This window comes from Pithys albifrons, chromosome 4 (genome assembly GCF_047495875.1).
Source record: "Pithys albifrons albifrons isolate INPA30051 chromosome 4, PitAlb_v1, whole genome shotgun sequence".
Lineage (NCBI taxonomy): Eukaryota > Metazoa > Chordata > Aves > Passeriformes > Thamnophilidae > Pithys > Pithys albifrons.
This window is the reverse complement of record NC_092461.1, coordinates 100,486,487-100,512,235: the sequence shown is the minus strand read 5'-3', so window position 1 is coordinate 100,512,235 and position 25,749 is coordinate 100,486,487. Positions and strand designations below refer to the sequence as shown.

The 25,749-nt window shown below is 41.5% G+C and overlaps 1 protein-coding gene across 1 annotated transcript in view; it reads left to right on the top strand.

Annotated features, from left to right (window-relative positions):
• FBXL7 (F-box and leucine rich repeat protein 7) overlaps nucleotides 1–23,053 on the top strand; it is a 184,225-nt gene extending 161,172 nt beyond the window's left edge. Inside the window, exons 3-4 of the mRNA XM_071553156.1 lie at nucleotides 14,821–15,432; nucleotides 19,969–23,053. Of these exons, the coding sequence (XP_071409257.1) occupies nucleotides 14,821–15,432; nucleotides 19,969–20,705 (1,349 nt within the window). The 3' untranslated portion in view covers nucleotides 20,706–23,053. The remainder of the gene's footprint in view (nucleotides 1–14,820; nucleotides 15,433–19,968) is intronic.
• The last annotated feature ends 2,696 nt before the right edge of the window (nucleotides 23,054–25,749 follow it).

Sequence of the window (25,749 nt, the reverse complement as noted above, 5' to 3'; positions counted from 1 at the left end):
TGACTGCTCTGAACTATCAGTAGCCACTGGTACTCTGCACATCCCAGGAAATACTCATCATCCAGGTACTGCAGCATCATGTCATGCTCTGTGCTTGTAAATCCAGTGAGCTGGAAAATGTGAAGTCACTTTGTTTCTAAAATGTTTCCTAGTAAAAGTCTTTACCTTCTCATTACAAGTTTTCAAACGTGACTTTGTGATCTCTCTTTATTGGCTGTGTTCCATATTTCCAAATTATACTGAGGAATGCTAGAAATACGTTTTTATAAATTTCTTTTTTGGATTAATCTTCTGCTTGAAGTCTTGTGCAATTAGGAAGGAGACGATGAAGTCACTACCATAATTTCTGCACCTGAAAGCTTCAGTACCTAGTGGAACTGCATTGAATGTCTTTTCTGTAACCCAAGCCTCATTACATGTACCTTAATGTACATCACACATCCTGTAAACATGACCTTGTCATCATTTCACTGCTTAAATATAGTAGTAGTACCGTAGTGTGACACTGCTTTGCTCTCTCTGCAGCTTGACAGAGCATAACTTTCCCCTGTGCTTTGTGTCCATCAGCCTCACTTCTAAAGCTGGTCTGGTAAGTGTCAGTTCAACTGAAGGTAGTCTGAGTTCAAATTCACAAGGACTCCAGTACCAATTTAGTAGTTCAGGTAGTCCTTGTGTACAAGCTTAGCATAGTGCATCCCATCAAGAAATCTGTAGCCTCAACTCTGCAAAGGAGAGCACACATTAGTTTTTCTGCTCCAAGGAAGAAGACTGGCAATGTAGACTGCTCAGGAGCCTCAGAACTGAGGCCAGCGAATGCTTCTCTCAGACTCAAGATGTGTGTTACAAGGGTCTTTGGTGTATTCATTGTATTGTAACAAAAAGAGAGAGCATCTTGAGAGGAATTTTCACTGAAGCTTAGCAGTCTTAGCAGAGTCTGCATAAGGAGGATTTAATATGCTCCTGTGGATCATGTGATTTGCAGTAAACTTCATCCTCTTTTCTTCCAAAATGGTGATTCGTTTGCATTTTATGAATCAGGAGTATAAAATCTGTAAAAGTGTACTGAAACAACCTTGGAAAGGTTGGAGCAAGAGCACTGCTTCTCAGCCCAAAATATGTATTTGTGCCAGCCTGATGGAAAAGAGTGGCACAGCTTTGCTGATGAAAACAAACATCAGTTACTCAATTATATTCTTTTCTTCATTTTTCATGCCCCATGACAAATTCTTTCAGGAAGGGTTTTATGTCTCTGTTTTAGAAAGACAAAGATGACTGATAAATCAGGGCTGGCTGATGATTAAGGATGCAAAAGTTCTTGGGTCATCCTGTCTAAACAACAGCTTAAAGCAGAATTTTCTTCATGGATTAATTCCTCTATTGTGGTTTGGATATGTTTGGTTTTTAATCTCGCTGCTTCTTAGAAAACTCTGGATGTCAATCCCAGCTCTCTCAGCTTATACCTTGACGTATTTGTATACTGTGTGATAATTTTTAGCCCTCAGCTACAATGTTTTCTCTAAGTCAAACTTGGCTACTGCTCCTTCTTACAAGTGCAGTGGCCTTTCCATCACCTCTGTCTTCTCTCTATGTCCATTAGAGATAATGGTGTGTATTACTTTTGGATCTTCAGCTGCACAGGTCAAGGTTACTTAACCATTCCACTCAAAGTTGGTGAGCCAGCATATTTATTATGACATTTGCACAAGGTTTTGATTTGCTTTATTTAGGTAAACTTTGTTCTTCTGTGCAAGGCCTCAAAGAGAAGAGTCTTATTCAATTCCATTGAATTAATAACTACAGAATAATCAAGTTTAGAAGAGATGTTTGGAGTTTATCCAACCTCTGTCTCAAAGCAGGACCAAATACAGCATCTCACCCTGGACACTTTCTTCAAGTATGGAGACCCCACACCTCTCAGGGCAACCTGATCACGTGCTAGACCACTCTCACCAATTTTTGCTTAGATTTTGTACACTTGTCTCTTCTGTACACTTGTCTCTTCTGTACACTTGTCTCTTCTGTACACTTGTCTCTTCTGTACACTTATCTCTTCTGTACACTTGTCTCTTCTGTACACTTGTCTCTTCTGTACTCCACCAGCTTGATGATAAGGAAGGTATGGGAGACAATCCCTATCTAAAAGCTTGAGAGGATTATTTTTACTGCTAGATGACTACCTTTATTTGGAGGTAAACCTGATATTGTCTGTCACATGTGATGAAGGTACTACTGGATGTTTTGAGGTAGACTAGTTTTTCGATGAATTCTGGCAAAAGGTGCACATCATTTATAGAGTTGAAGAAGAGTTCAAGAAGTGTTTCTGCAGGTACCAAGAGCCAGTGCTGAGCCTTGAGGAATTCTCTGGATTAGGGACAAAGAACAAATATCCCTTAAGCCAGTTCTGATTAATGGCTACGTTACCAGCTGCCAATAATTGCCTGCTTGAGTTTTAACATTTAATGATGAGTGTGATCATTTATCATCTCAGTCACAGCTGAAATGGAGTTTAAGTTGGTGTACTGAAAAACAAACTATACAAGACGCCCATGACAGGAGAACAGATTTGAAAGTACCTGGAAGCACAGTGCTAAGTTCATACAGAAGACACCTGTTTGAAAGTGGAACTTAAACTTTATGTGCTCTTTGTTGGAAGTGTGTTAGAGTTATTTCATAGAATCACAGAATGTTTGAGGTAGGCAGGGACTATCTGGTCCAAATCTCCTGCTCAAGCACTTCCATCTAGAACTGGTTGACTGGGACCACATCCTCATGGCTTTCATATGTCTCCCAAGGATGGAGACTCAACAACTTCTCTGGGACACCTGTGCCAGTGCCACTTCTCACAGTGAGAAGTGTTTTCTGATGATGTTCAGATGAAAACTCCCATGTTCCAGTTTGTGCCCATTGCCTCTGGTCCTGTTCCTGGGCACCACTGGAAAGAGCATGGCTCCATCTCCTGTACAGCCTCCCATCAAGGGTATATATATATTTATATATATAAAGTAAACAATTTATAAATGGCGGAAGAACTGACTTCACCAACAAGCTTATGAAGATTATAGTGAAGACCTTTTATTACCCAAAGCACACAGTTTATATGGGGTTAGGACTGCAGCTGATTGGCTAAAAGAGTTACACACCACCACGCCAGATACTTCCATTGGTTAAAGCCTCTCTCTCACAAGTCCCATGTTTATATTATTTCATCCTGGCTGTTTTCGTGTCCCTGCAGAGTCCTGTGAATTCCTACTATGTGAATTCTTGGGCAGTAACCCCCTCCCTACCAGCCAGCAGCAGCTGAGCTCCTTGCTGCTTCTGGCTGACAGCTGAGTCTCACAGGGCTTTCTGTAGATCTGAATTGCTCACTTTGGATTTTACTGTAACTATATATATATATATATATATATATATATATATATATATATATATTCATGAGCCTACCCTGACAAGTTTCCTTTTTTCTTGGGCTTTGTGAAGGAAAGGGTCTTTCTCCTCATCTTCCTCTTTCTTTGTCAAGATGCCAAATATATCTTGATTCCAAATGCTGCTTCTGCTGGTGTCCTCTCTTTAGGTCTCCTCCCTAAGATACTGCCATAAGTTGGTGATACTAAATCTGAGGATAAATATAAAATTCTATACAGAGCTAGTGATAGTGTTTTATGTAATTAGCTGAACTAAAGATGAAAAATAAGAGGCTGAAAGATTTAGATAATGCCATTGTTCTTGTTTTAAATAATAACTCAGTGATTGTGTTGACATAAGCATCATATTTTCTTTTTTTGAGTAATGATTTTGAGTTAATGAAGTCAAAATTACATTAAAACAGTCAGTGAGTAATTTTATTTATCTCTTTTTTGTAAATTGAAATCACAATGAATTGAAAAGGAATAATTACATTCAGTTAATATTTTATGGACAATAAGGCAACTATTTATTGTGGCATTCAGAAGACTGGGAAGTTATTGAAGTTGCCATAAATACAGGGTGCTGAATTTTTGTCTTACTTGCACATATGCACATCTGATACTCCTCAAATGTCAGAGTACCATATGCTGCTGCACATAAATAGCAATCTGCAATTTATACATCACAAGTCACAGACACAGCAAGTGGGACCTCAGAGGGCCGGGCTGGGTTTCAGAGGGTGGCTAATGCACTGCTTTTGCAGTTCTAAGTACCATCTGTTTTGACACTACTTCACACTGGTGGTCAGGAATCCATATAACTTAGTGCACTTGGGCTCTCATAATGTGAAGTGTTTATTATGAAAAATTCTTGGTTTATGTGTCTTTGTTTGAGACATGTTGGGTAAGTTTGACTGCACTGGTGTCCTGGGTTTCTGCTTTGGAGGCCTGTGTTTCTTTTCTTTCATCCTATCCAGAGTGTTACTATCACCCAGCTCCCAGAGGTGATTTGTGAATTGGCTTTGGCCAGCTCTTTGCTGAATACATTCTTTTGCCTGTCTGTGTAATGGTAGCATTGTGGGCTTGTAAGAAATGTAAAACTGTGGATTAAGTGAAGTTTTCTACTATTCCTTCAAAAAACCCTGGAGCCCAGCTTTTCTTTTCTCAGTTTGGCCATGTATCAGAAGGGGGAGGGATGCAAGCCTAGAAATTTGCCCTCAAAACACAAGAATGCTTGCCAGGATGCCAGCAGGTGCTTTTGAAGGAATCTTATTCCTGGAAAGGAAAATAAACTTTGGAAACTGAAGTGTAAATGGATCTGAGCTGATCTGAGCCTTTAGTTATGCTTTGCACATTTCTAGTGATTTTCTGTAATCCATGGCCATCCTACAGATGCAGGCAGGGCTCTTGATGGAGTCTCTCCTAGTCTGCAAAGCATTAGTCTGTGAGTAAACAGTTCTCCTTTCTAAAGGCAGGAAAACTGTTGCTGCCTCAGTGTAAATCTACAAGATTGAAGAGAGCTCACTGAACTCACCCTGGAGTGAGCTATGACATGGTAACTGATTAAGCAGTTTTTTAGAAGAAGGTTACATTCTCTTGACTATTGGCAGCAATTTTTGTTGTTGTTTCATTATCTTTACTTATAATTTAGCTGGTAGAGGGATGTATCTTTTGCCTTCACATATGACTCGTCTGCTGTGACACCAGGTGGGCACTTGCAGGTATGTCACAGGACAATCCAGAAAGAGCTGGGTTGAACCAAACTGAGTTGGGATTGGCTTTACCCTTTCATTTGGTTTTCTGTCGTGTTTTGGGTTTTCTGGTTTCAGGGTTTTTCTCTGTCTAGAGGCCTCTTCGTGTGCTGTGTAAAACTCCATGTCATAATTTGGAGGTTTATCTCTTCTCAGATTATCAGGAAAGTTTTCAAAGCCTGCAATCATTTTAGGAAGGGTATTTGGGCTATTCTAAATCATATTGATTTAATGAATCATTAGCATATGGAGAGAGACTATTTACAAGAGCGTGTAATGACAGGACAAGGGGGAATGGCTTCAGACTGAAAGAGAGTAGGTTTAGATTAGATATATGGAAGAAACTCTTCCCTGTGAAGGTGGTGAGGCACTGGAAGAGACTGCCAGAGAAGCTGGAAGTGTTCAAAGCCAGGTTGGATAGGGCTCTGAGCAACCTGGTCCAGTGGAAGGTGTCTCTGCCCACAGCAGAGGGATTGGAACTAGATGATCTTTGAGGTCCTTTCCAACCCAGGCCATTCTATGATTCTATGACATAAACTTGAGTGTTAAGATAGAAGCATCCTTTGTGACTGTAAAACTCTCATTACTGTTCCTTCTTCTGTTTAGCATTTGCTTACCATTTGTTTCTCCAGTTTTGGAGGTCAGATTGTGGCTCCCCTGTTAGTTTGAAAGTCAGTCATTTCTGAGAGTTTCATGCATTTAAAATGCCAACAGCTGATTATGAAAAACAATGTCCTTTTATTCACTTACAGTGAATATGCTGGAAACAGTAATTCTTGGGGGAATTGTTTGTCTAACTGTAGCATTTACTACCAAGTAGATGCAAGTCATCTTGATTACACAACAACGTGACTGTGTTGTTAGCTTTCCCCAGAGGTGAGCATTCCTCTGCTTTGTTTATTTGTTTCCGTTTAGAGTCAGGCACATCTAAAAGAGGTACATTTCAGGGCTCTGAGGGTCCTCTTGCTTTTGATCCATGTGAGCTGGGGATTTTGAAAATGTTTCCCTCCCATAAATTTATTCCAGTAACTTGTCTTGAAGGTCTATAATAATGTAAACTGATACATTTTTTGTTCCAAATTCTTCCATTTTTGTGAGGTGAAATAGTGGAACAGCTCGATTTGACTGGAACAGCTGACTGGATTTCTGAATTTTGAAGTTGGGACCCATAAGGCATTTGTCCCAGTTTTCTCTATAAATTGCAAAGATGTGTTTTTATCAATATATCATTCAAAGACAGAGTAGGATCTCTTTGCCCCAGCTCAGTGTCACTCTAAGAGGCTGGTTCTGGCCATGTGTGTGTATCTGGAGAGCCAGTATCAAGCAGTGTACACTCATTTCTCTACATTCATGTTTCATTAGCATTAAATGAAAAATAACAACGGACTTAAGAAGTGAAACACAGAAATGTAAATGTTGTGTAGGCAGGTGGAAAAAAATTACCTGACAAACATTTGACCTGCAGCATGTTAGGCAGCCTGCATCACTGAAACAAGTCATTCTCTGGATGAACTGAAGATGTTTTTTGTATTCACCAATATGGAGCTCCTTTGTTATTTAAGACTTCTACAAGATTTTTGGGACAAGAGGGAGAGATGAAAGCAGGCTCTTTAATATATGGAAATTAAGCAAACTTGCTATCTTTTTATTGTCTTATTTAAACACATTGTAAATGCTTATTTTCATTTAAACCACATTTGGTTTGCACATTTTTAGAGCAATGCACTGAGCAGAATGGATCCAGGTAGGTGTGATAATCCTGAACATGGGGGATGATGAAATGCAATGTGTCCAGTCCATTGATAATCCAACCCTGAGAACCCAGCAGGGCACAGGATGCCTCTCCTCAAAGTGGTATGAATTAGGTTGGGAGGTAGTAACTCTTGATTTGGAGGAGGTGGATAGTGGGTTCTTCACTGAAGGATAGAGGGTTCATCCACATTAGCATTTTTGTTCAAGTCCAAAGCTCAGTTTTGAAATGCCCCTCCTGCTCACCCTGGTTTAGTTATTACCATGATGTTGTATGTGAACCCAGTTACCCTCAGGCAAAACTGAAGCCAAAAAATACATTCTGGCAGGACACCTAAAATTCCAAAGCCAACCCCGACCAAGTATTCAGGTTTGGGGATTAAAATTAAATATTGGTTAAAAATTAACACCCACTTCCCAGGCCTGTGGATGTTGGGTTTTCAGCAGTATTAGTTTTGCTCCACAGAGCTCTTCTTTCTGGGCTGCACTCCTTGTTAATGTAAATATAAACTAACTCAGCTGGAGGAGCTCCCTGGCATAACACTAGGAGTTGGGAGAGGATCTGACCTGAAGGGTTTAAGTAGAACTTGTACTCAAGCATGTATGGAATTAATTTTGGGGTTAGATATTTACTGAACTTGGAAAAAATGCACCTTCCAATCTCTCTCTGTGTAATTTCCCAGAAATGGTGCACTATGGAACTGTTTTCTGAGAGCTCATGTGCTAGTGTCAGCAGTGGTACTGAAAGCAAAATTGAGATGCTTTGACTTCCTAAACTAATAGTGAATTATGTTTTTAATTTTTAGCCCCTCAGTCTTTGTATTTTTAGCTCCCTTCAAAAATATGGGAATAAAGTTAATTCTTGCCATGTGGCAGGGGACAAAGTCAGTAGGGGGGAAATTAGTTCCAGCTTTTGACAAATACATTATAAGGAAGAATTATTTGCTTAATAAAACTACAACGATTACTTCAGTTGCAGTGCTATTTGACTTTAAGCATCTAGTGTGAATATGCCAGGAATGCAAGATTAGGTCCCCAAATGTATGTGGAAGAGGTTATAGGCTAAAGAAAACTTGAGCTTGTCACCATAAAGAAGTTACACCGGGATAATCCAAGGTGTAAAATGTTACACAGAAATCACTATGAAATGGTTTCAAATTTAGGTTTACATATCCCTCTTCCACAGTGCTTCTAGTCTTAACAATAGGTACAGTTTCTTATTACATTCTATAAAAGGTTAAAAACTATAAAAGGTTATTTTAAGTTCTGTGGGACTGTTCCTTCCAAGAGCATGTGGATGTGATTAGTTCTTGAGCTTCAAGGCTGCTCATTCTTACAGTGGCAGATCGAGCTTTGTCACAGGTCTTTGCTCTCAAAAAGGAAGTTGCCTGACCTACAAGGTATCACAGGATAAGAAATTAGTTTTCACCTTTGTCGAGGTGGTTTTGTTCCTTCGACCTCAGGTTTCAGTCTAATTTTCTGTAGTGCCAAGAATAAGTTACCTGGTGAGAGGGAGGCAGTAGCTGCAACCTGTCTCAGGTTTGTTTTGTCTTTTGTGTGTGTGTGTTGGAAACAAGCTGGTGAAATACGGACTAAATGAAGTCATCATATGATGGCCACTGAAGAGTAGTAGCACATTGTGTCATTATCGTGGTGACTGATTGTCAACTGTAATGATGTTTCACAAAGGACCCTCTAGGAATCACATAATATTATGAGTTGGAAGGGGCTCACAAGGATCACTGAGTGAATGGCCCATATAGGGACTGAACCTGCAGCTCAGTGTTATTAGCATCATGCTCTCACTAGCTGAGCTAGTCTCATCATACCTTACAGTATTGTATTTGTTAACAGCTTGCTAGACTTCCCCTTTGCCTCTAGAAATCATCTGTTTGAATTGAATTGAGACACAAAATTACCACCAATATGTGGAGAAATGGGTTAAAATATATGACACCGAAGCTGCAGTATATTTGGAAAACTGCAAATGAACACAGTTTGAAAAGGCTGCTCAGTACTCAAAATGCTCTTGAAAAAGTAGGAGATTAAGAAGAGAGAAAGCGTAGCATTCTTGAAGGAGACAGGTGTAGGGAAGATGAATGGATTCTGTAAACATGGATGAAGAAAATAAATGTCCAGGCAGCTGGGTGTGTGGCACATGGGAATTTGGGCAATACATGGAATGACATAGTGAATACATCACCCTTTGGAGACTGTTGAAATATGGAAGGTTGACAATGTGGTTTCCATGAAATATAGGTGAGAAGGAATCCACTTCAGCTGCTGCTGGTGAGGTTAGATGGTGTGTGGTGCTCAGTTTGGAGCATTGTGCTTTAAGAGAAAAACAAACAAATTGGAGAAAATTTAAAGGAAAAACTCAGAGAAACTGTGAATTTTAATGACATGACCTGGAAGGAAGGCAAATGGATGTGATAAATCCTTATAGGAAGAATGGAGATGTCTCATTCTTCACAATCTCTAGGAGAGGGTGTGAGAAACATACGAGCCAAATAAGAGGCAAAGGCTTAGAAACTTGAGACAGTGGCAACACTGGAACAGGCACCTCAGTGAGCTTAGTAATAGCTGTCCCTGGCAGTTGAGAACAAGGCAGACATGCACATCAGAGATGGTTTAAGTGTATTTGATGTTCTTGGAGAGAGATGAGAGAGCTTATCCAACTTTATTTCTCATTCTGAATGTTCTTCATTGTAAAAGGATGCACAATCATGTAAGTAGCTCTGCTGGGCAACCCTTTCCTTCTGACACACTTCACTGCTGCTGCTCAGCACAGGTTTGCACAGTGAGCTTTATTCCAGCTGCCTCTTGCTATCTCAGGCTGTCCAGCTCCTCCCAGCCTCCTGGGACTGGGAGGAACCAAGATCAGTAGGGTAGCTTAGCCTAAGAGAAATGCCTGAGGATCTTTGTGACGTGGATATGCTGTGGGGGGTTTTGTAGGTATAACTTTTTCTGGAACTTTGTCCATGCCCACAGCCTTAGAAAGAAAATGACTGTGCTGTAGCCTGCTGTCCTAGCTAAGACCTTTCTTGCTCTCATCTAATGGCACACATCCACATTTGAAACCTGTCTGTCCAATTCACAACTCTCTCCGTGAATCAGCCCACATGGCTCCCCCTGTAGAAACCTGTCAGCTGCTTCTGTTCTCCTTTGCACTGTTGACTGTAGCTGCTACAACCATTAAGTTCCCCATGTCATTACTTTCCTGAGTCACTCTGAGAGGAGTATTTTCTTGGCATGTGTGAAGTTGATGATATCATGGTAAAAATTGAAGTCTATACCCACATTGCACTTAGTAAAATATGTAACAGCTATGCAACACTGACTGAAGAGACAATAAGTAAGTTATGCTTTGGTACTCTGGGTAAATGCTTTTTGCACACATTACTTTGCATCTAATGTTTGCAAAAATGACAGTCACTTTTTATTTTTTTCAGCTGTACTGACTTTTCAGATCTTGAACACAGTTTGGTGGATTTCTTGCCTTGGTTTTGCTGAGAACCTCAGTTGTGACAGCAGATCAACACGAAGGATCCTTTTTAGTTATCAGATAAGAATCTGAAGTTTCACTGATATTTAGAAAAAAATCTCATTTTCATTTTATTAACTTGAAGAGCTCAGTAGAGGATTCACTTTTAAAAAGACTCACTTGCAATACCGTGGTGGAAGGTGTGGGTGAATGGAGTCATGTCTTAAGCCTGGAAAATGATTCAATCTTAAAAAGTCCATGCTGGGATCCAGAGATCACGTGTCCTGTGTTAGTATGCATTGCTGGAGTAATGCAAATACACTGTTTTCTCTCTCTGCTTCTGAAATCAAAGACTGCATATTGTTGTCAGTGCCAGAAGGAACAGAGACTAGATCTTGGCTGAAATCGTATATATTGAAAGGGGTTTTGTCCCCAGATGTATGTATTAATTGGGAAACAAACTGGGGAGAAAGAATCCTTTGAAATAAACCAGATTCTTAATGGAATAAGAAAACTCCCTCTAGTGCATTTTCTCCCTCTGTGTCAGCTTTTATAGTTCTGTTTCCAGCACACATCTTTTGAGATTTCTTTAAAGATTTTTAAGAACTTTTCTCTTACATCAAAAAACCAACTTTCAGAGCCTGATCAAAGCTTTAATATAAGGCATCTTGCACAGAAGATTGGAGGCAAAGGGAAAAAAGAGGCTGTAGGGAGGGAAGTGCAGGGCTGTTTTCTAATTTATTTTTACTTTCTAAATCACCAAAATGTAAAGCTGCATTTTAGGCTTGCAAACAGTTGTCATTTTTCAGGAAGTGTAAGGCTTGTATAGGCCACATATGTGTTAAAATTTGTATTGAGAACTGTACCCAGTGACTTCATTTACACTTGCAGCATTGTGTTTATTAATGTTACACTGTCAGGAAGTTGCTCTTTCTCAGACTGCCCCAGCCTGTTAACTGGCACTCAGTAAATGGTGACGAGCAAAATTTGAAGGAACTCTGGAGGTCAGGTAGTGCTATACGAAGTCCCTCCCAACAATACTTGAAAAGCCTGGAGAATGTATAGTAGATCCAGTGTTTTGCTGAGCTTTAAATGCTAGCAAAAAGCTTTCCAAGTTTTTCCTGGCAAGTAGGTTCCCAGACTCACCTGCAGGATTTTTTTCCCCCTTAGGGGCGTACAATGAACAGTAAGCAGGAATATCTCTGCACGGAGTTCAGCTGAGCTACCAGCAAAATTCCTGTCTGAGGGTATATTGCATTACAGGCTCAACAGACCAGTAATGTGTTCTCAACTCTGTTATTTAAACGTAGTGACAACACTGCAGTCTTTTTCCAAAATACTTTGTGGTGGGGAGACAGGGTGCACACTTATGTATGTGTATGTGTCTGTCTGCAAGTCCATGCCCCGAAGGTTTCACCTGATGCACTTTCGGGATTGAAGGTAAAAGAAATACAGGATGCACATCTGGAGCTGCTGTACTAATGAGAGGATTGAGAGGGTACGAAGCAAGCGTGGAGCATACCCATAAAACAGAAGGTCAGTCCTTTTTTGGCTCTAGGTGTAAGTTAAAAACCACATTTTAGTGATTCATTACACACCCAGGTCTGAGGTATTGAAGGTGTAAGGTATTCACAGTGCCCAGGAGTGATGAGGGAATGTCGTGTCTGATCCAGAACAAGTGCAGATTAGCCGTATTAGCTTGGTGCGTGATCACTGGGGGAAGAGGGGAGAATCATGGAGCATTAAGTGCTTTTTTATGCTTAGGTAACTATAGAAGACTAACTCTGCAGAAGTTTTTAGGTGTTTTCAACAGTGACTGACTAAAAACGTATGGGTTTTTTCAAAATATACTGAGTCTTACAGAAAGTAATCACTCCCACAGTACTAAAAATTTTTTATATCAGATATTAAAATTTTAAATTTTTTTGCTTTTGATTTTTGTTCTGTCTTTTTGGGGGAGTAGAAACAAGTGTTTGTTCATGTTTTTATTTATATAAATTTGTCTACCTTTTGTGCTATTTTATGTAAAAAACAACCAAACAACAATCAACCAACCAAAGAGCCCAAAGCAAATCAGGAAATAAAAAGACAGGAGAGGAACAGACAACATCAAGTGTATGTAGTAGTGGAAGATACATCCAGTACTTGAAAAAAGTGTGTATTCTTTTATGTTAGAGAAGTTCTTGTCTTAAAATCTCAAGAAAAGAGCAAAAAGCAAAGGCTCCAAGTCTGCCACATCTTCTGCACATTTAACTTCAGGCACCTTCACTGCTTTTGGTGGGTAATGTGAGAAAGCTCAAACATATGGTAAGTCCTTGCAAAAGTTTATCTCGGGGACTGTGGCCTAAGTGTTCTCTGGAGTCAGTGCTTGTCTGCAGGACCCTGGCTGCTGCTGTGCTTTGGGTTCTTCTCTCCAGCTGTAAATCTCATTTTTAAAACACCAGCCTATGTCAGACTGTTTCCAAATAACACTCCTCAGTGCAATTATTTGCAATACCTGCCAGGGGCATATTAGGAGGTCTCAATGGCAGTAGAGTGTCTGCAAAACCCACTCTGCATGAAGATACAGTTCTTGCTCATAAAGACACAAATCCCTGTGCCAGGTCCATGTAGCCATAGCATAGGCTCAGAAGCCTTGGAGAAAATGTTTTTTTCCTTTCATTTGCTGAAATAATGAGTTTCTAAGTAAACTAAGATGCAGAACAGGAAAAGGAAAGGAACTGAGTAGCATAGGTTTTTCTCCATGGTGTGAGAAGATGATTTTGAGCTCTCTGCAACTCGTATAGGTGATCTCGAGTAAGCTGCTGGATTTTGTGTCTTCGGTTCTTCAGCAAGATAGTGTGCCTCTTTCCCTTGCAGACACACTGAAAATGCAGGTCTGTGGTTGCTGCTGTTGCTACTGCTGAGATCAGAGCAGGCCTGTGCTGGGCTAAGTAAAAGCTTGACAGAGAAGTTTATGTATAATGATCAAATTCATCTAAAATGTACTTAATTTAGAAACTCTGCCTAAACCCAGGGCAGGTTTGTTGAATGCATTTCTGGCTGTTTCTTGCTTAGTCCTTATCTGTGCTGTCACAGCCACAGAGCTGCAGAGTTAATGTTACTTAAGGAGATGCCTTTGTATACTTCCCTGAAATGCCTGAACACTGATATGATTGAAGGAGATGTGATGTGAAGAAAAGCTTGGTGCTCTAAAATGATTGTTCTTACTCTATTAAGTGAAATTTGGTATTCTACTGGTCACTAAATTGTGGTTCCTGTATTCATCTCTGGGTGGTGCTTTCCTTTATGAAAGATTTGTGTTGAGATCTGAGTGGTCAGAGATAGAAAGAGTGTGCTCAGCAGCAGCATTTCTCTCACACGCTGCTTGTATCTTCTGTAGCATATTGCTAAAACAACTCAGAGTCTCTAAATGTGTTGTCCATGGTATTTGCTTGACTAACAAAATGTTAGTTGTCTTCCAGTCTTTTACTTGGTTTGCTTGGAGAACTGGGAGCCGGAGTGGAAATTACTTGTGGGCAGCAATGTTGGCACAAAGGGGAAACTGTTGAAATCTCACAGCAAAGGTGCCCTTTCTTAGTAGCAGAGAATCTTGATTTTTGTGCCTGATTTTCGACAGTGAAGTCAAATGCAGAAAGTAAAGAAGTAACAATTATTCTGGGGAGGGGAATTGGGTTGCCTGCTTTCAGTGTGACAGTAAACCCTAGCAGTAAGTGTGCATAATGTTGTGCAACAGCTATCCAACAAGTTTCTAGTCATTCTGTGTCTTTGTCACTTACTTTTATTTCTGGGCTTGTTTTTTCAAATCCAGCTGGAGTTCACTTTAGTCCATTGGAAAGGAATTCTTTTCTGTGTGCACATGAAGAAGAACTAATCACTGTGTTCTTGGTTAAACAGCTGAGTTCCAGTTTGCATGAGTGAAAAATTACCTTCTTTAATGACACAAGGAAAATAAGTATGTGAAGTTGTGCTTCTCCCATCTGCCCAGATCTAGTGAAGAAAGCAGTATTTGCCTTGTGAGCTCTTTGTCCTCCCACTGAATGGCTGAAGGAGCTGAAAGGCAAAGGACCACACTATTCTGTCCCAAACATCTCACAGCTGTGCCAAGGTTATGGGCAGTTACTCTCTGTCAAAAAAAAGCCTGCGATTCAAATGTACTCATTTCTTGCAGTGTTAGTTGAGAGCATAAAGAATTAAAATTCCTGAATTTCCACTGCTGTCTCCTCTTCATTATGGGGCTCAGAACTGCAGCCCCTTCTTTGTTCATGTGGCTTTTGAAATACATGTTTCCTCACTCTCACTGGTAAAAATGAATGCTTAACCTGCAACAAACCCTGAAGTCCATCATACTCCATTGACAAATGGACTAATGGGGTGCTGTGCTGTGAAGAGAGCTCTGCATGTAACTGAAACTGTGTGTTCTGTCTTACAGATTCCGACCTGAGCATGCGGACGCTCAGCACGCCCAGTCCAGCATTAATATTTCCACCAAATTCCCCTGGTTTCCAAAATGGCAGAGGCTCATCTACGTCTTCCTCCTCAGTCACTGGGGAAACTGTGGCCATGGTCCACTCGCCACCGCCGACCCGTCTTACCCATCCCCTCATCCGGCTGGCTTCCAAGCACCAGAAGGAGCAAGCCAACATAGACCGGCTGCCCGACCACTCCATGATCCAGATATTCTCCTTCCTGCCCACCAACCAGCTGTGCCGCTGTGCCCGCGTGTGTCGCCGCTGGTACAACCTTGCCTGGGACCCCCGGCTTTGGAGGACTATTCGCCTGACTGGCGAGACAATCAACGTAGACAGGGCTCTTAAAGTGCTGACCCGGAGGCTTTGTCAGGATACTCCCAACGTATGTCTCATGTTGGAGACGGTAATTGTTAGTGGCTGCAGGCGGCTCACAGACAGAGGACTCTACACCATTGCCCAGTGCTGTCCGGAACTGAGGAGGCTGGAGGTGTCTGGATGTTACAACATTTCCAATGAGGCAGTCTTTGATGTCGTGTCACTGTGCCCAAACCTGGAACACCTGGATGTGTCAGGTAACGGGAAATGTTTCAATCCAGATGCCTCTGATTCTGAAAGCATCGTGAGCACAAACCCCACAAGTGCACACTTTCACTTTCTGTGTAGTCTCTGAACACAGTGAGACAGGCACCACTAGATCAGTACCCCTAATGCCAGCAGCACCTCTGGAGTGGCCAGGCCTCCTCCAAAGGAAGTGAAACAGCAGCGATGGTCACATAGCACAAGTACTTTTTACAGATTTTTGCACAAAGCACCCATACGAGGGCCCATGTTGCAGTCAGTGCTACATCATGTGGAGACAGCTGGTTACTTCAGCAAAACTTGTTTTGTCTTTCACACACACACACACACACACAGACACAGACACACGCAGACACACACACAAACTTTATATGTGGATTATATGTATGTAATGTATATATCTGTAATCTGATAAGTGAATTGAGGAGGAGCTCAGGCTTTTTTTCTGGATATTAATGTCAGTCACCATCCCTAGCTAGTCTTTGAGGTTTCCTTCGGTCCAGGGCTATTTTAACAAGACTTAGCTAGCTTGGACTTGTTTTCTTTCTATTTATTTTTTTTAAAGCTGCAATTCCAGCTGTTTAGATTGGCAGAAATATTTTAGACAATATTGCTCAGACCTGCTCTGGGGAAACAAAACGTTTTTTCCCAAGGTGAGCCAGAAAGAATTTCCTCTCTACAAACAGGTTGGCACTTAATAGAAAGGATGTAGCCAAGCACAGCACTGAAGTGAATTTGCTGTTCACCATTTATTTTGTGATCTCATTTGTTATCAGTCTAATGCAGTTATTATCATCCAAAGCAGATTTGCCATTGCAGAAGTACCAGTGGCAATAGGCAGGATGAGTGATGTTATTGAGTCACTGGTGCGCAGATAAACTGATTTTTTCCAAGGCTGTCTATCTGGTGTGCACTGTTTTACTTTCTTTTCTCTGCCTTTTTTTTTTAAGGTTGTTTATCCAACTCTCTTACCTCATTCCTAGGATGGCAGGATGTCACACAAGGCATCAAAACAAATAGCAGCAAATCAGAATTATTCACTTTTTGTGATTGCTCCCTGAAACCACCAAGTGATAAAGAGTCTCTGTGGGACTCCACAAGAATCCTGTCCCATGGAGTCTCTTTGCAATGACCCTGCATATGAATTACTTATTGTTGGTACATATTGCCATTAGTTCTGGGTTGCTCACCACACATTCAGGTTGAAGCATCTCCAGCACCAGGAGAAAATGTATGTACCTGTGTGATTTAGACCTAGGGCTTTGAAGCTCACACTGAGCGTACCTGGGAGCTTGTAGGTAGCTGAAAATCCCTTGTTCCACAGCTCCTGTTGATAGATATGCTGTAGACCAAAGGTGGCTTTTTCAAAAGGAAGGAAAAGATGATAGCACATCTTGGAATAGGTTCTTTTGGGATTTGTCTTCATTTGTGGTTTTTCTGAGCCTTCTACTTTCAGACCTAGAATGTGGTGTCTGTCCCTAAGAGTTCATCATTCTGGTATGAAGTGTGTAGAGGGCAAGCAAAATACCTGTCTTGTTGAATTTTGTCTCATCAGTGGGATAGGAAAGTAATTTCAATCTCACTTTTGTCTGAGTTGTTCTTTCTATTTGGAGCATGTGAAGGAAAAATCCTGGTTTAGAACATGCTCAGAAGTCAGAGTGTTTGGGTTCAGATGTGACTTTTGCTGCATTCAGCTGCATATAAATTGAGAAGAATCAATCTCTGGGCTCTTGTTTTTAGTCAACTTTTTTCATTCTTATGTGCATAATTTTGGAGGATGTTTTGGAAGCAAGATTCCATTTTCCCCTCCTTCTGTCTGTGGTTCTGAGGACAAGGCTTGCACCTGCATGCTCAAGCAATTCTGAGAACTGAAGTGGTTCACTGGTTTGGTTCCATACTGAGCAAGGGAAATTGAGTCCGTGTGCTGGGGGTGATGCTAGCTGCTAGTTAGTTAAATCCCAGTTCACAGTTGTACATCTAGCTGAATCCCTTTCCCCTTGGATGGCTACTTGGCAGCAAAAACGTTCCAAAATCTTTAATGTGAAAACCAGATGTTCGTATTAACTTTAAGGGCTTTCCATAGTGTAAGTTCTGTCACTCTCAGCAGTCACTCTGTGGGCAGGTTTGAGATATCTCTAAAAGTTGGTTGAGTTTGACTGCAAGTTATTATCTAACACACTAACCAACATTTTTTTCAGTCTGTTTGGAAGTTTCTCCTCCTTTATAAAAGTCAGTTTTACCTACTTTATGGAAAATCCTGTGACAAGAGCTTTTTTTTTTGCATTTTGTATTATTTAGGACAGAAAAATTGTTGCAGACCCAGGAACTTGTCATTATGTCTAAACATCAGGCAGTTCTGTATCAGCATGGACTCCTTTTTCTGATGAAACCATTTTGAACATCCTTCCCATGAAATATTTTACAGTGTAGCCAAAGTAACTAGACGAGGCTGTCTGAGCTTGTCAAAACACTGATCACGCAGTGATGTATAAGACTCCAGCCCTGCTGTGAGACTTCTGACCCATTCACTTTGTAATTATGGTCATTAAACCTTCTTGGATTCTCAACAGAAAGAACATTCTCCTTGGTTTAGTGGACCCATCATTCCCACTTAGCCAAATTTTAAAATTGAATTCTAGTCAGAATATAAAATGTCCAGACTGACCCTTAGTCTAGCAACTTCCTTGGCCAAATGCAGTGGGTTCAGCAGAGCTCTGCCTAGATGGCAGCTTCTTCTGTGGAAAAGGATCAAGGATGGGGACTCCTGTAGTGCATTTTGTATCACTTGCTCCAAAGAATATGCCAGAGGTGAAATTTTCACACCATTAGTATTGTATTGCTTTCCTTTAGAAAAATCACTTTGCATTACTGAGCATGTATGTTGTACTCATCTGAAGGCAGAAGTATTTCCAAAGATTACACCATAGCACAGATGGATCTGAAACACGGTCAGAAGAGGAAATAACATTCAGTTTTAAGATGTTTGTTGAACAGTGTTTTGCTTTAACGTTTTATTTCTGCATGACCTGTGGACAGTTTGCCCATTTCGTTGTGTGAGATCTAAGGTAAAATTTGCCTCTGTTCAACTAAATTTAAAACCCAAATTAAAGATCCAGAGCAAATTCAAATGATTAATGTAAAAATCTAATTACAGGTGTCAAACTGTTTCACGTCCATATCCTGTGCTTACAGCATTTGTGTGAGTCCGCAGGGCTGTCCCAAGGGATTTTTTTTTCTTTTTTAAGAACTGAAGCATATTCATACCTTCCAACAAGCCTCTGAATGACAATCTGTTGTATTAATTGATATAAGTTTGGGTCATTTAAATTTTAAGGTGTCTCCCTATATTGCTCTTTATTTCTGCACTGCAGGATTTGTGCAGGTTTTCTGATACATGGAGCTCTAAGGTCATCACTTTTTATGGGTCACTTCATACCAGTTGGCCAGTGTTTTAGCAATACAGAAAAAGTCTTTCATCTCTCCCTGAGGGCACCTCTTCAGGCATAACTGACAGAATTTGTCTGAGTGGAGATTTATGGCCAAAACTGTTGGGCCCTGGTCATTAACAGGTAGACCCTCCCTTCTTTCTTGCAGCTGTTCCCAGCTGTACTAATGTAATGTGCCCAGCTGAACTTGGCAGAGCTAAGAATTTCCCTGGGGAGCCAAGACTGCCAGTTTGCATTGCAGCAGAAACTGCACTTTCCAAAGAAACCTTTACTCACCATCGAACACGGAGTGGAGGTTAAAAATGGGGCAAATCTGTGAGCGTGTTTTTCCCTTTCATGTAGTTCTCTGTCTTTCCTTGCACTGTCTGATGTTTCTCCTCTAGGCTAGTTACCTCCATTCATGGCCAGAATTCCACTTCACACAGTCCTTTTCTGCATCTGTCCATGTCCTCCCATGATCTTACCAGTCTGCTGGCTCCTGCCAAATGTCCCCATTCTCCTTAGGTTATCCAACTCTCCACCCTTATGCAAGCACATAGTCCTGCCAGAGTTTTGCATCGTTCCCACATTGCAGGGCTGGATTCACATCTGTTCTCCAAATGCTTTTGAGAGGGTGGGCAGGGCTGTCTTTTTTATAATGAGGTTGGATGGTGAAAGAGCCTCTGATGTTGGTTTGCAAACTCAGCCAGTCAGCAACGAGACTGACTGATCAAAAGACTGCATTGACTGTCACATAGTGTCATTTTCTCTAATTGTCACTGGGTCTATATTGCAGTAACACATCATAGATTGCCTGTAGATAAACATAGGACCACTATTTTACGTTTGGGCTACGGACAAAATCAGTCCATTGCTTTCCCAGTGCTCAAAATCTCAAAGCAACCTCACTGACTCCAGGAGAGTTTATTTTCTCTGGCATGGGGACTCATCCCAGGAATTCGAGACTAGTCAGTCAGGATGATTCTGCTCTTGCAGTGTGATGATACCTTCATGATATCCAGCACACCCCTTTACACTCAGCTTTCTGGCCTTTCTGTGTGATTTCTTTTACTGCTTGCTTAAACTCTGTATTCTTCCACTTAGGCTGCTCCAAAGTGACATGCATCAGTTTGACTCGCGAAGCCTCCATCAAGCTGTCTCCCTTGCACGGGAAGCAGATCTCCATTCGCTACTTGGACATGACAGACTGCTTTGTCCTGGAGGACGAAGGCCTGCACACCATTGCCGCCCACTGCACTCAGCTGACCCACCTGTACCTGCGCCGCTGTGTCCGCATCACCGACGAGGGTCTCCGCTACCTGATGATTTACTGCACATCCATTAAGGAACTGAGTGTGAGCGACTGTCGCTTCGTCAGTGACTTCGGCATGCGGGAGATTGCCAAGCTGGAGTCGCGGCTGCGCTACCTGAGCATCGCGCACTGCGGCCGCATCACAGACGTGGGCATCCGCTACATAGCCAAGTACTGCGGCAAGCTGCGCTACCTCAACGCGCGGGGCTGCGAGGGCATCACGGACCACGGCGTGGAGTACCTCGCCAAAAATTGCACAAAACTCAAATCGCTGGATATTGGCAAGTGCCCTCTGGTCTCAGACACCGGCTTGGAGTTCCTAGCCCTCAACTGCTTCAACCTGAAGCGCCTGAGCCTGAAATCTTGCGAGAGCATCACTGGGCAGGGCCTGCAGATTGTAGCTGCCAACTGTTTTGACCTGCAGATGTTGAATGTGCAGGACTGCGATGTCTCTGTGGATGCTCTGCGATTCGTTAAACGGCATTGCAAGCGCTGTATCATAGAGCACACCAACCCTGCTTTCTTCTGAAAGGACACCCCACAGCTGTCATTACAATGCAGTATTAAAAACACTGACGTGCAAACACATGCTCTGATATTCAGTAACGCTGTCTTTTCTGTTCCTCACGGGAGTCAGCTTTTCTTGTACATTGTGTGTGAGGGGGGTTCTAGAGGACTATTTTGTTTGCTTTTTGTATGATCACTTTTTAAGGTGCCGTGGATCTCTGTGGAAGGGCTGCCTTAATGCAAAAGCAGTGAGTGCTCAGCATCCCCACTGGGGTGCCATTTCCATAAGAGCCATGATCTTCTCCCAGGCTACAGTAGCTGCCTCCAAAGGAAATAGCACATAATCCCTCCTTTGGAAATGCTACTAAGCTGTGTCAAATACATCTGAATTGCATCTGTTCTTATGAAGCTGACTATGCAATATGTGTCTGTGTTCCCCAACTTTTTCCAATAGGGCTGATAAAGCATCTTCTTGTCTCTAAGCAGTTTTCTTTTGGTAGTCATCCATCATAATCCCTCAGTAATACTGGGTAATAGTCTTAAACATACTCAACTGAGGCAGAATGAGACCTGCTGGCCATTGCCAAGCACTTCTACTGAGTGAATCTGGAGATTGTGCCCATGCATGGATTCTCTTGGGAAGTCCACCTCCAGGTCACTTGTGCATCATCGCTACTTGCCTTCATTTCTAGATTTGCCCTCTCCTGCATGTGTAGTACAACCCTTTGGTAGTAGATAAGGATTTCTGGCTCTGATAAGCAGTTGACACATTCACCTGAGTGAAGAAGAACAAATGAGATTTTAGCAGCCTGGCAAAAGGAAAAGCCAGGAAACCAGCCTGAGAAGCTGCTGTAAGTCTGCAACAAGCTGAGATAGCACTGTAGGACACTGGGGAGCCTCTGAAGCGTTGGGGAGCAGCTTGCACGGGGCAGTCCCAGTCACTGTGCTGTGCAGTTGTCAGCAGAAAGTCTGTCTTTGTTCCTTTGCTGTATCTTTTCAGCAGCCGTGGCACCACTGCAGTTGGTGCTCCCTGAGCAAACCAGGCACGTGCATTGAGGTAAAGTCAGTATGTGCCTTATTTTACACTTAGAAACCCAATCCCTTTTTGTTGCCTTCCAGTTCAAAGGGTAGATGGCTGGTCTCAAGACTTCTAAGACATTAGCCTGATGTTAGATAACACCCCTAGAGACAGAGGGGCTTCGAGTGTGATTCCGATTAGATTTAGATTCTTTTGCCACTTTGTCTGTGTGTGTTCCCTTACGCTGGAGATACAGTTGCTGTTTGACAAAGAATTAAACACCAGCATTGCCCTGTGACACTGGGAGCTCCTGGTACTCTCATGGTCACTCTTGCTCTTCCATGAGCGGGAGTGTTTTGAAGGTCCCCCATCTCATGGCCTCCTTCCCCGAGTGTGTGGTCGATTCATGGTTACTTTCTTCAAATTTTCTGGCAGCTGTTTCTCTGCATTTTCATGTGTAATGCTCAAATCTGAAAGCCAGACGTGAGAGGCGATGATATTTTCAGGCAGGTCCCCTGTGCCTGACTGACAGGTGAATTCATACGTTCAGCTCAAACACCATAAATGTCTCATAAGAAGGGAAGCACTGTGTCTGGTTTTCATAAACAGTAGTTCCATCATCTCCAGACAACACTAATAAAATCATTGGTATGAAGTGAAAATCAATATTCTCAAGAAAAATACAAAACCACCGAGGAAATACTTACAGCAATGCTCTCTCAAATTGCAAAAAAACCCCAACCCACAATGGTTTGAACGTGTCTCTGCAGAGCGAGCTTGTCATACTGCTGCAAAAATTCCTGTGACTTATGTATGTTCCTTCAGCTTTGAGTTTCTCAATATAGAGGATGTGTCATCAGCTCTGAATTATAAATCAAATTGTACTACAGCAAAGAGGGCCATGGAAAATGAATTTGTCATTGCCACTGTTACTGGTCAGTGACTAACAGAGGGTGATACCATTCTCTGGACAGTTAATTTCACTTTGGTTTTCCTTTCAATATTTTTAAAATAAGAGATTCTTCTCCAGCAAGTAATACAGTGTATTTTATTTGAGCCAGCTGTATTCTCTGTTTATCTTTTATCTAAAAATGGCCTCATGGAATTGAAATGTTGAGCCCATTCCTGAGGATGGTGGGATTTTGAGCCATTTGCACTCATGAAATATAAGACCTCACTAGTAACATTTAATTGTTTATTAAAAAAAAAAAGCTACTTTTCTGGCTATGTTAAATTGAGTGAATAGTGCTACATGGTTTTTAAAGTTTCTAATGTTTAAATTGGCCTGTACTGTACAAATCTCACTATAAAGCCTTAATTTGCTACCCAGAAATAAAGCAATATATTGGTAACTGATGAGCATGCATCGTCATTTGCACTAATTTATTAACTGTTGCTGAAAAAGAGAAGTTTAAATAATTATAAAACTTTTCTTGAAAGGTGAGTGGGTGAATGAGCACATCAGCCCAACAGGTAGGTGGATGACTATCTAAAAAAAGGAAAAAAAAGTTTGTTACAGATTATGACCGTGCTTATTTCTCTCTTTAAAATGTGATTTTCCTCATTTAATTCTTCTTGACCCTGAAACATAATCAGAAACTGGAAGTGTAAGTAAAAGAAAAAACTGTGTATATAAAGCACATGTGCAAGAATTTCAGGAGGGCCTCTGCATTGGCACGTTAACAAATTTGCTGTGAGAAGTTAAATGGAATTATTGAAAGGGTAGAACATTTGCTGGTACAGTGTTGCCCTTCACATGTTCTAAAAAACCTGTTTGAGGGGGGACTGGTTGAAAATGAATAAAGGCAATTTTTGAAGCCAGACATTTTTAAGTACATCGTCTTAGATTATATAGTCTGAGTTGGCACTCTGAAGCTGCTACTTATTTCAAGAAAATTTGAATTTAACTTATTGATGCAGCTTACCTCTTTTGACTTTTAACCTTTTTCCTATGTCTACTTGCAAAATGACAGGCCCAGAAAAACCCCTGAATTAATGCCTGTGGAGCTGAGTTTGCTGGAAAGGTTGCAACATGTGACTGATGTGTCTTCTGGTTTAGGGTTGACAAAGACTATAAATTTCTTAAGCTAAAACATAGGTGATTCTTGAACCATAAAATTCAGGCTCAGGCACTGAGGCTTCTTCTGCTTTGCAGTAGCATGTGGTGATCTCATCAAAGGAAAGCAGCAGTGAATCACATCAGTCAGGCTGGCATGTTGTTTGTGTCTTTGGAATTTGTGTCCTGTAGAGCGAGGTCTCCCGAAAAGGCACATCTGAACTGCCATGCACTGTGATTACAGCCCAAACTCTGTGTCCAGGGATTCATCCTTCCTTCAGCTTTTGTAAAAAGTGGAACTGTATTTTCCCCGTTAGCAGCACCATATTTATGTGAAGTGCAGCATTTTTGCCTCTCAGCTGTGCTCATATGGCTTCTCACAAAATGCAAAACAGCTCCTGCTGGATGCCTTGGACTCAGAACCGTGGTCCAGACATAAACCTTCAGTAGTGGCTTATGTGGTTTCTCAAAACTTCTGGACTTTGAACAGAAAAATTAAAAAGCTAGTAAAATACCTAATTTTAGCACTAGACTTGAAGCAGGTCCAAAGTCTTATTAAAAAGAAACAGAGGGATCATTTGGACTGCATGCTGGCTGCCCCTCAGCTGCCAGCATTACTTTAGAGGGGAAAAGTTCTCTGAGAGAGTTGGGGCATGGCTCCTCTTCCCTCAGCATTCCCCACGAAAGGAACCTTCCCTCTGCTTTTTATAATTTTGTCAGTTTAGCTATTCATGCTGAAACTTCCCATGCTGGGCTTTGAAAATGTTAGTTGAAATGGTTCATCTGATTCTGTAAATAAAGCTGGAGGAAATGGCATTTTGCTCTTGTTAAACTCCAGGTGACCTTTCTTTGAAAACAGTCCATTGCTCTTCATCTCCTCTCAAGGCCTTCGGAGGGAAAGTGTGAGCCTTGCCAGGAGTCAGCTTTGGGACAAGGATGTGTCTAACTGATCTCCCAGTTAATTTCACCCAAATTTAGCCACCTTTTACGTCTTTGAACATATCCAGCTCTGTGACCAAGGAGAAGAGGGCATGCTCCAATCTTCTGGAGCTTGTAATCTGGAGAGGCTGGGATTTGGCAAACCGTTTATCACTCCTGCAGTGTGAAGGAGGAAGTGACCTGAGTCATGTGGAAGCTGCCTGGAAAGTCAGGGCAGGGTTGAAAGATGGGGTTTTCAAAAATGGAACAAGAACCATGAAGGAGATTTCCTGGGCAGGGGGTACTGGAACTGAGAAGATAAGAGACTGAATGATTTTCAGCAAAGAAACTGTGGTTAAAAGAGGTGGGTTTGCATGACATGTTGGGAGCAGGGAGAGCTGGGCTAGAGGAAGGGTAAATACTGAAGTTCGGGGTAAGAACAGAAACACGAAAATTATCTGAACATCATGTAAATACAATACACTTCTTGAGGCAGGCTCTGAGAAGGGCTGACAAACTGTTTCAGTGAGGATGCCTCAAGTTTGAAAGAGCCTTCCAAAAATGAAATAGTAATTCTGCATCTGATGCTTCCAGTATTTACCTTTTATTATATATATTTTGGGAAGCCAGAAAATCTTCACAGGCAAAACTTCTGCCTTTACAAGCAAATGCACATGGAAGTCAGAGATGGTCAGCCTCAGTGTCTTGTTCCAGCTTTCAAACCTCTTTTGCACCTTTGTGTGAGAGAATACTGAGAAGAACGGGCTCAGGCAGGTTTGTAACACCTTTTCTTCTTTGACATTGTATTTCAGCAAAACCACATGCTTGGCTTTGCTAAGGTGCAGACATCAATGTAGAGCCAAATCCAGGCCATTTTGATGACTGTTAAAGGGCATAATACTCGTAGGTTCCAATTAACTGCCAGGCAGTAGACATCAGAATTCAAACTTAGCTTAACAAACATACATTTAACTGAACAGCATTGCTGCATTCTATTAAACAGATTAAATAAATTTTCTCCATAAAATAGCTGAGGGATGTTTGTTTTCATGCACCCCTGCTGAACAGATTCAA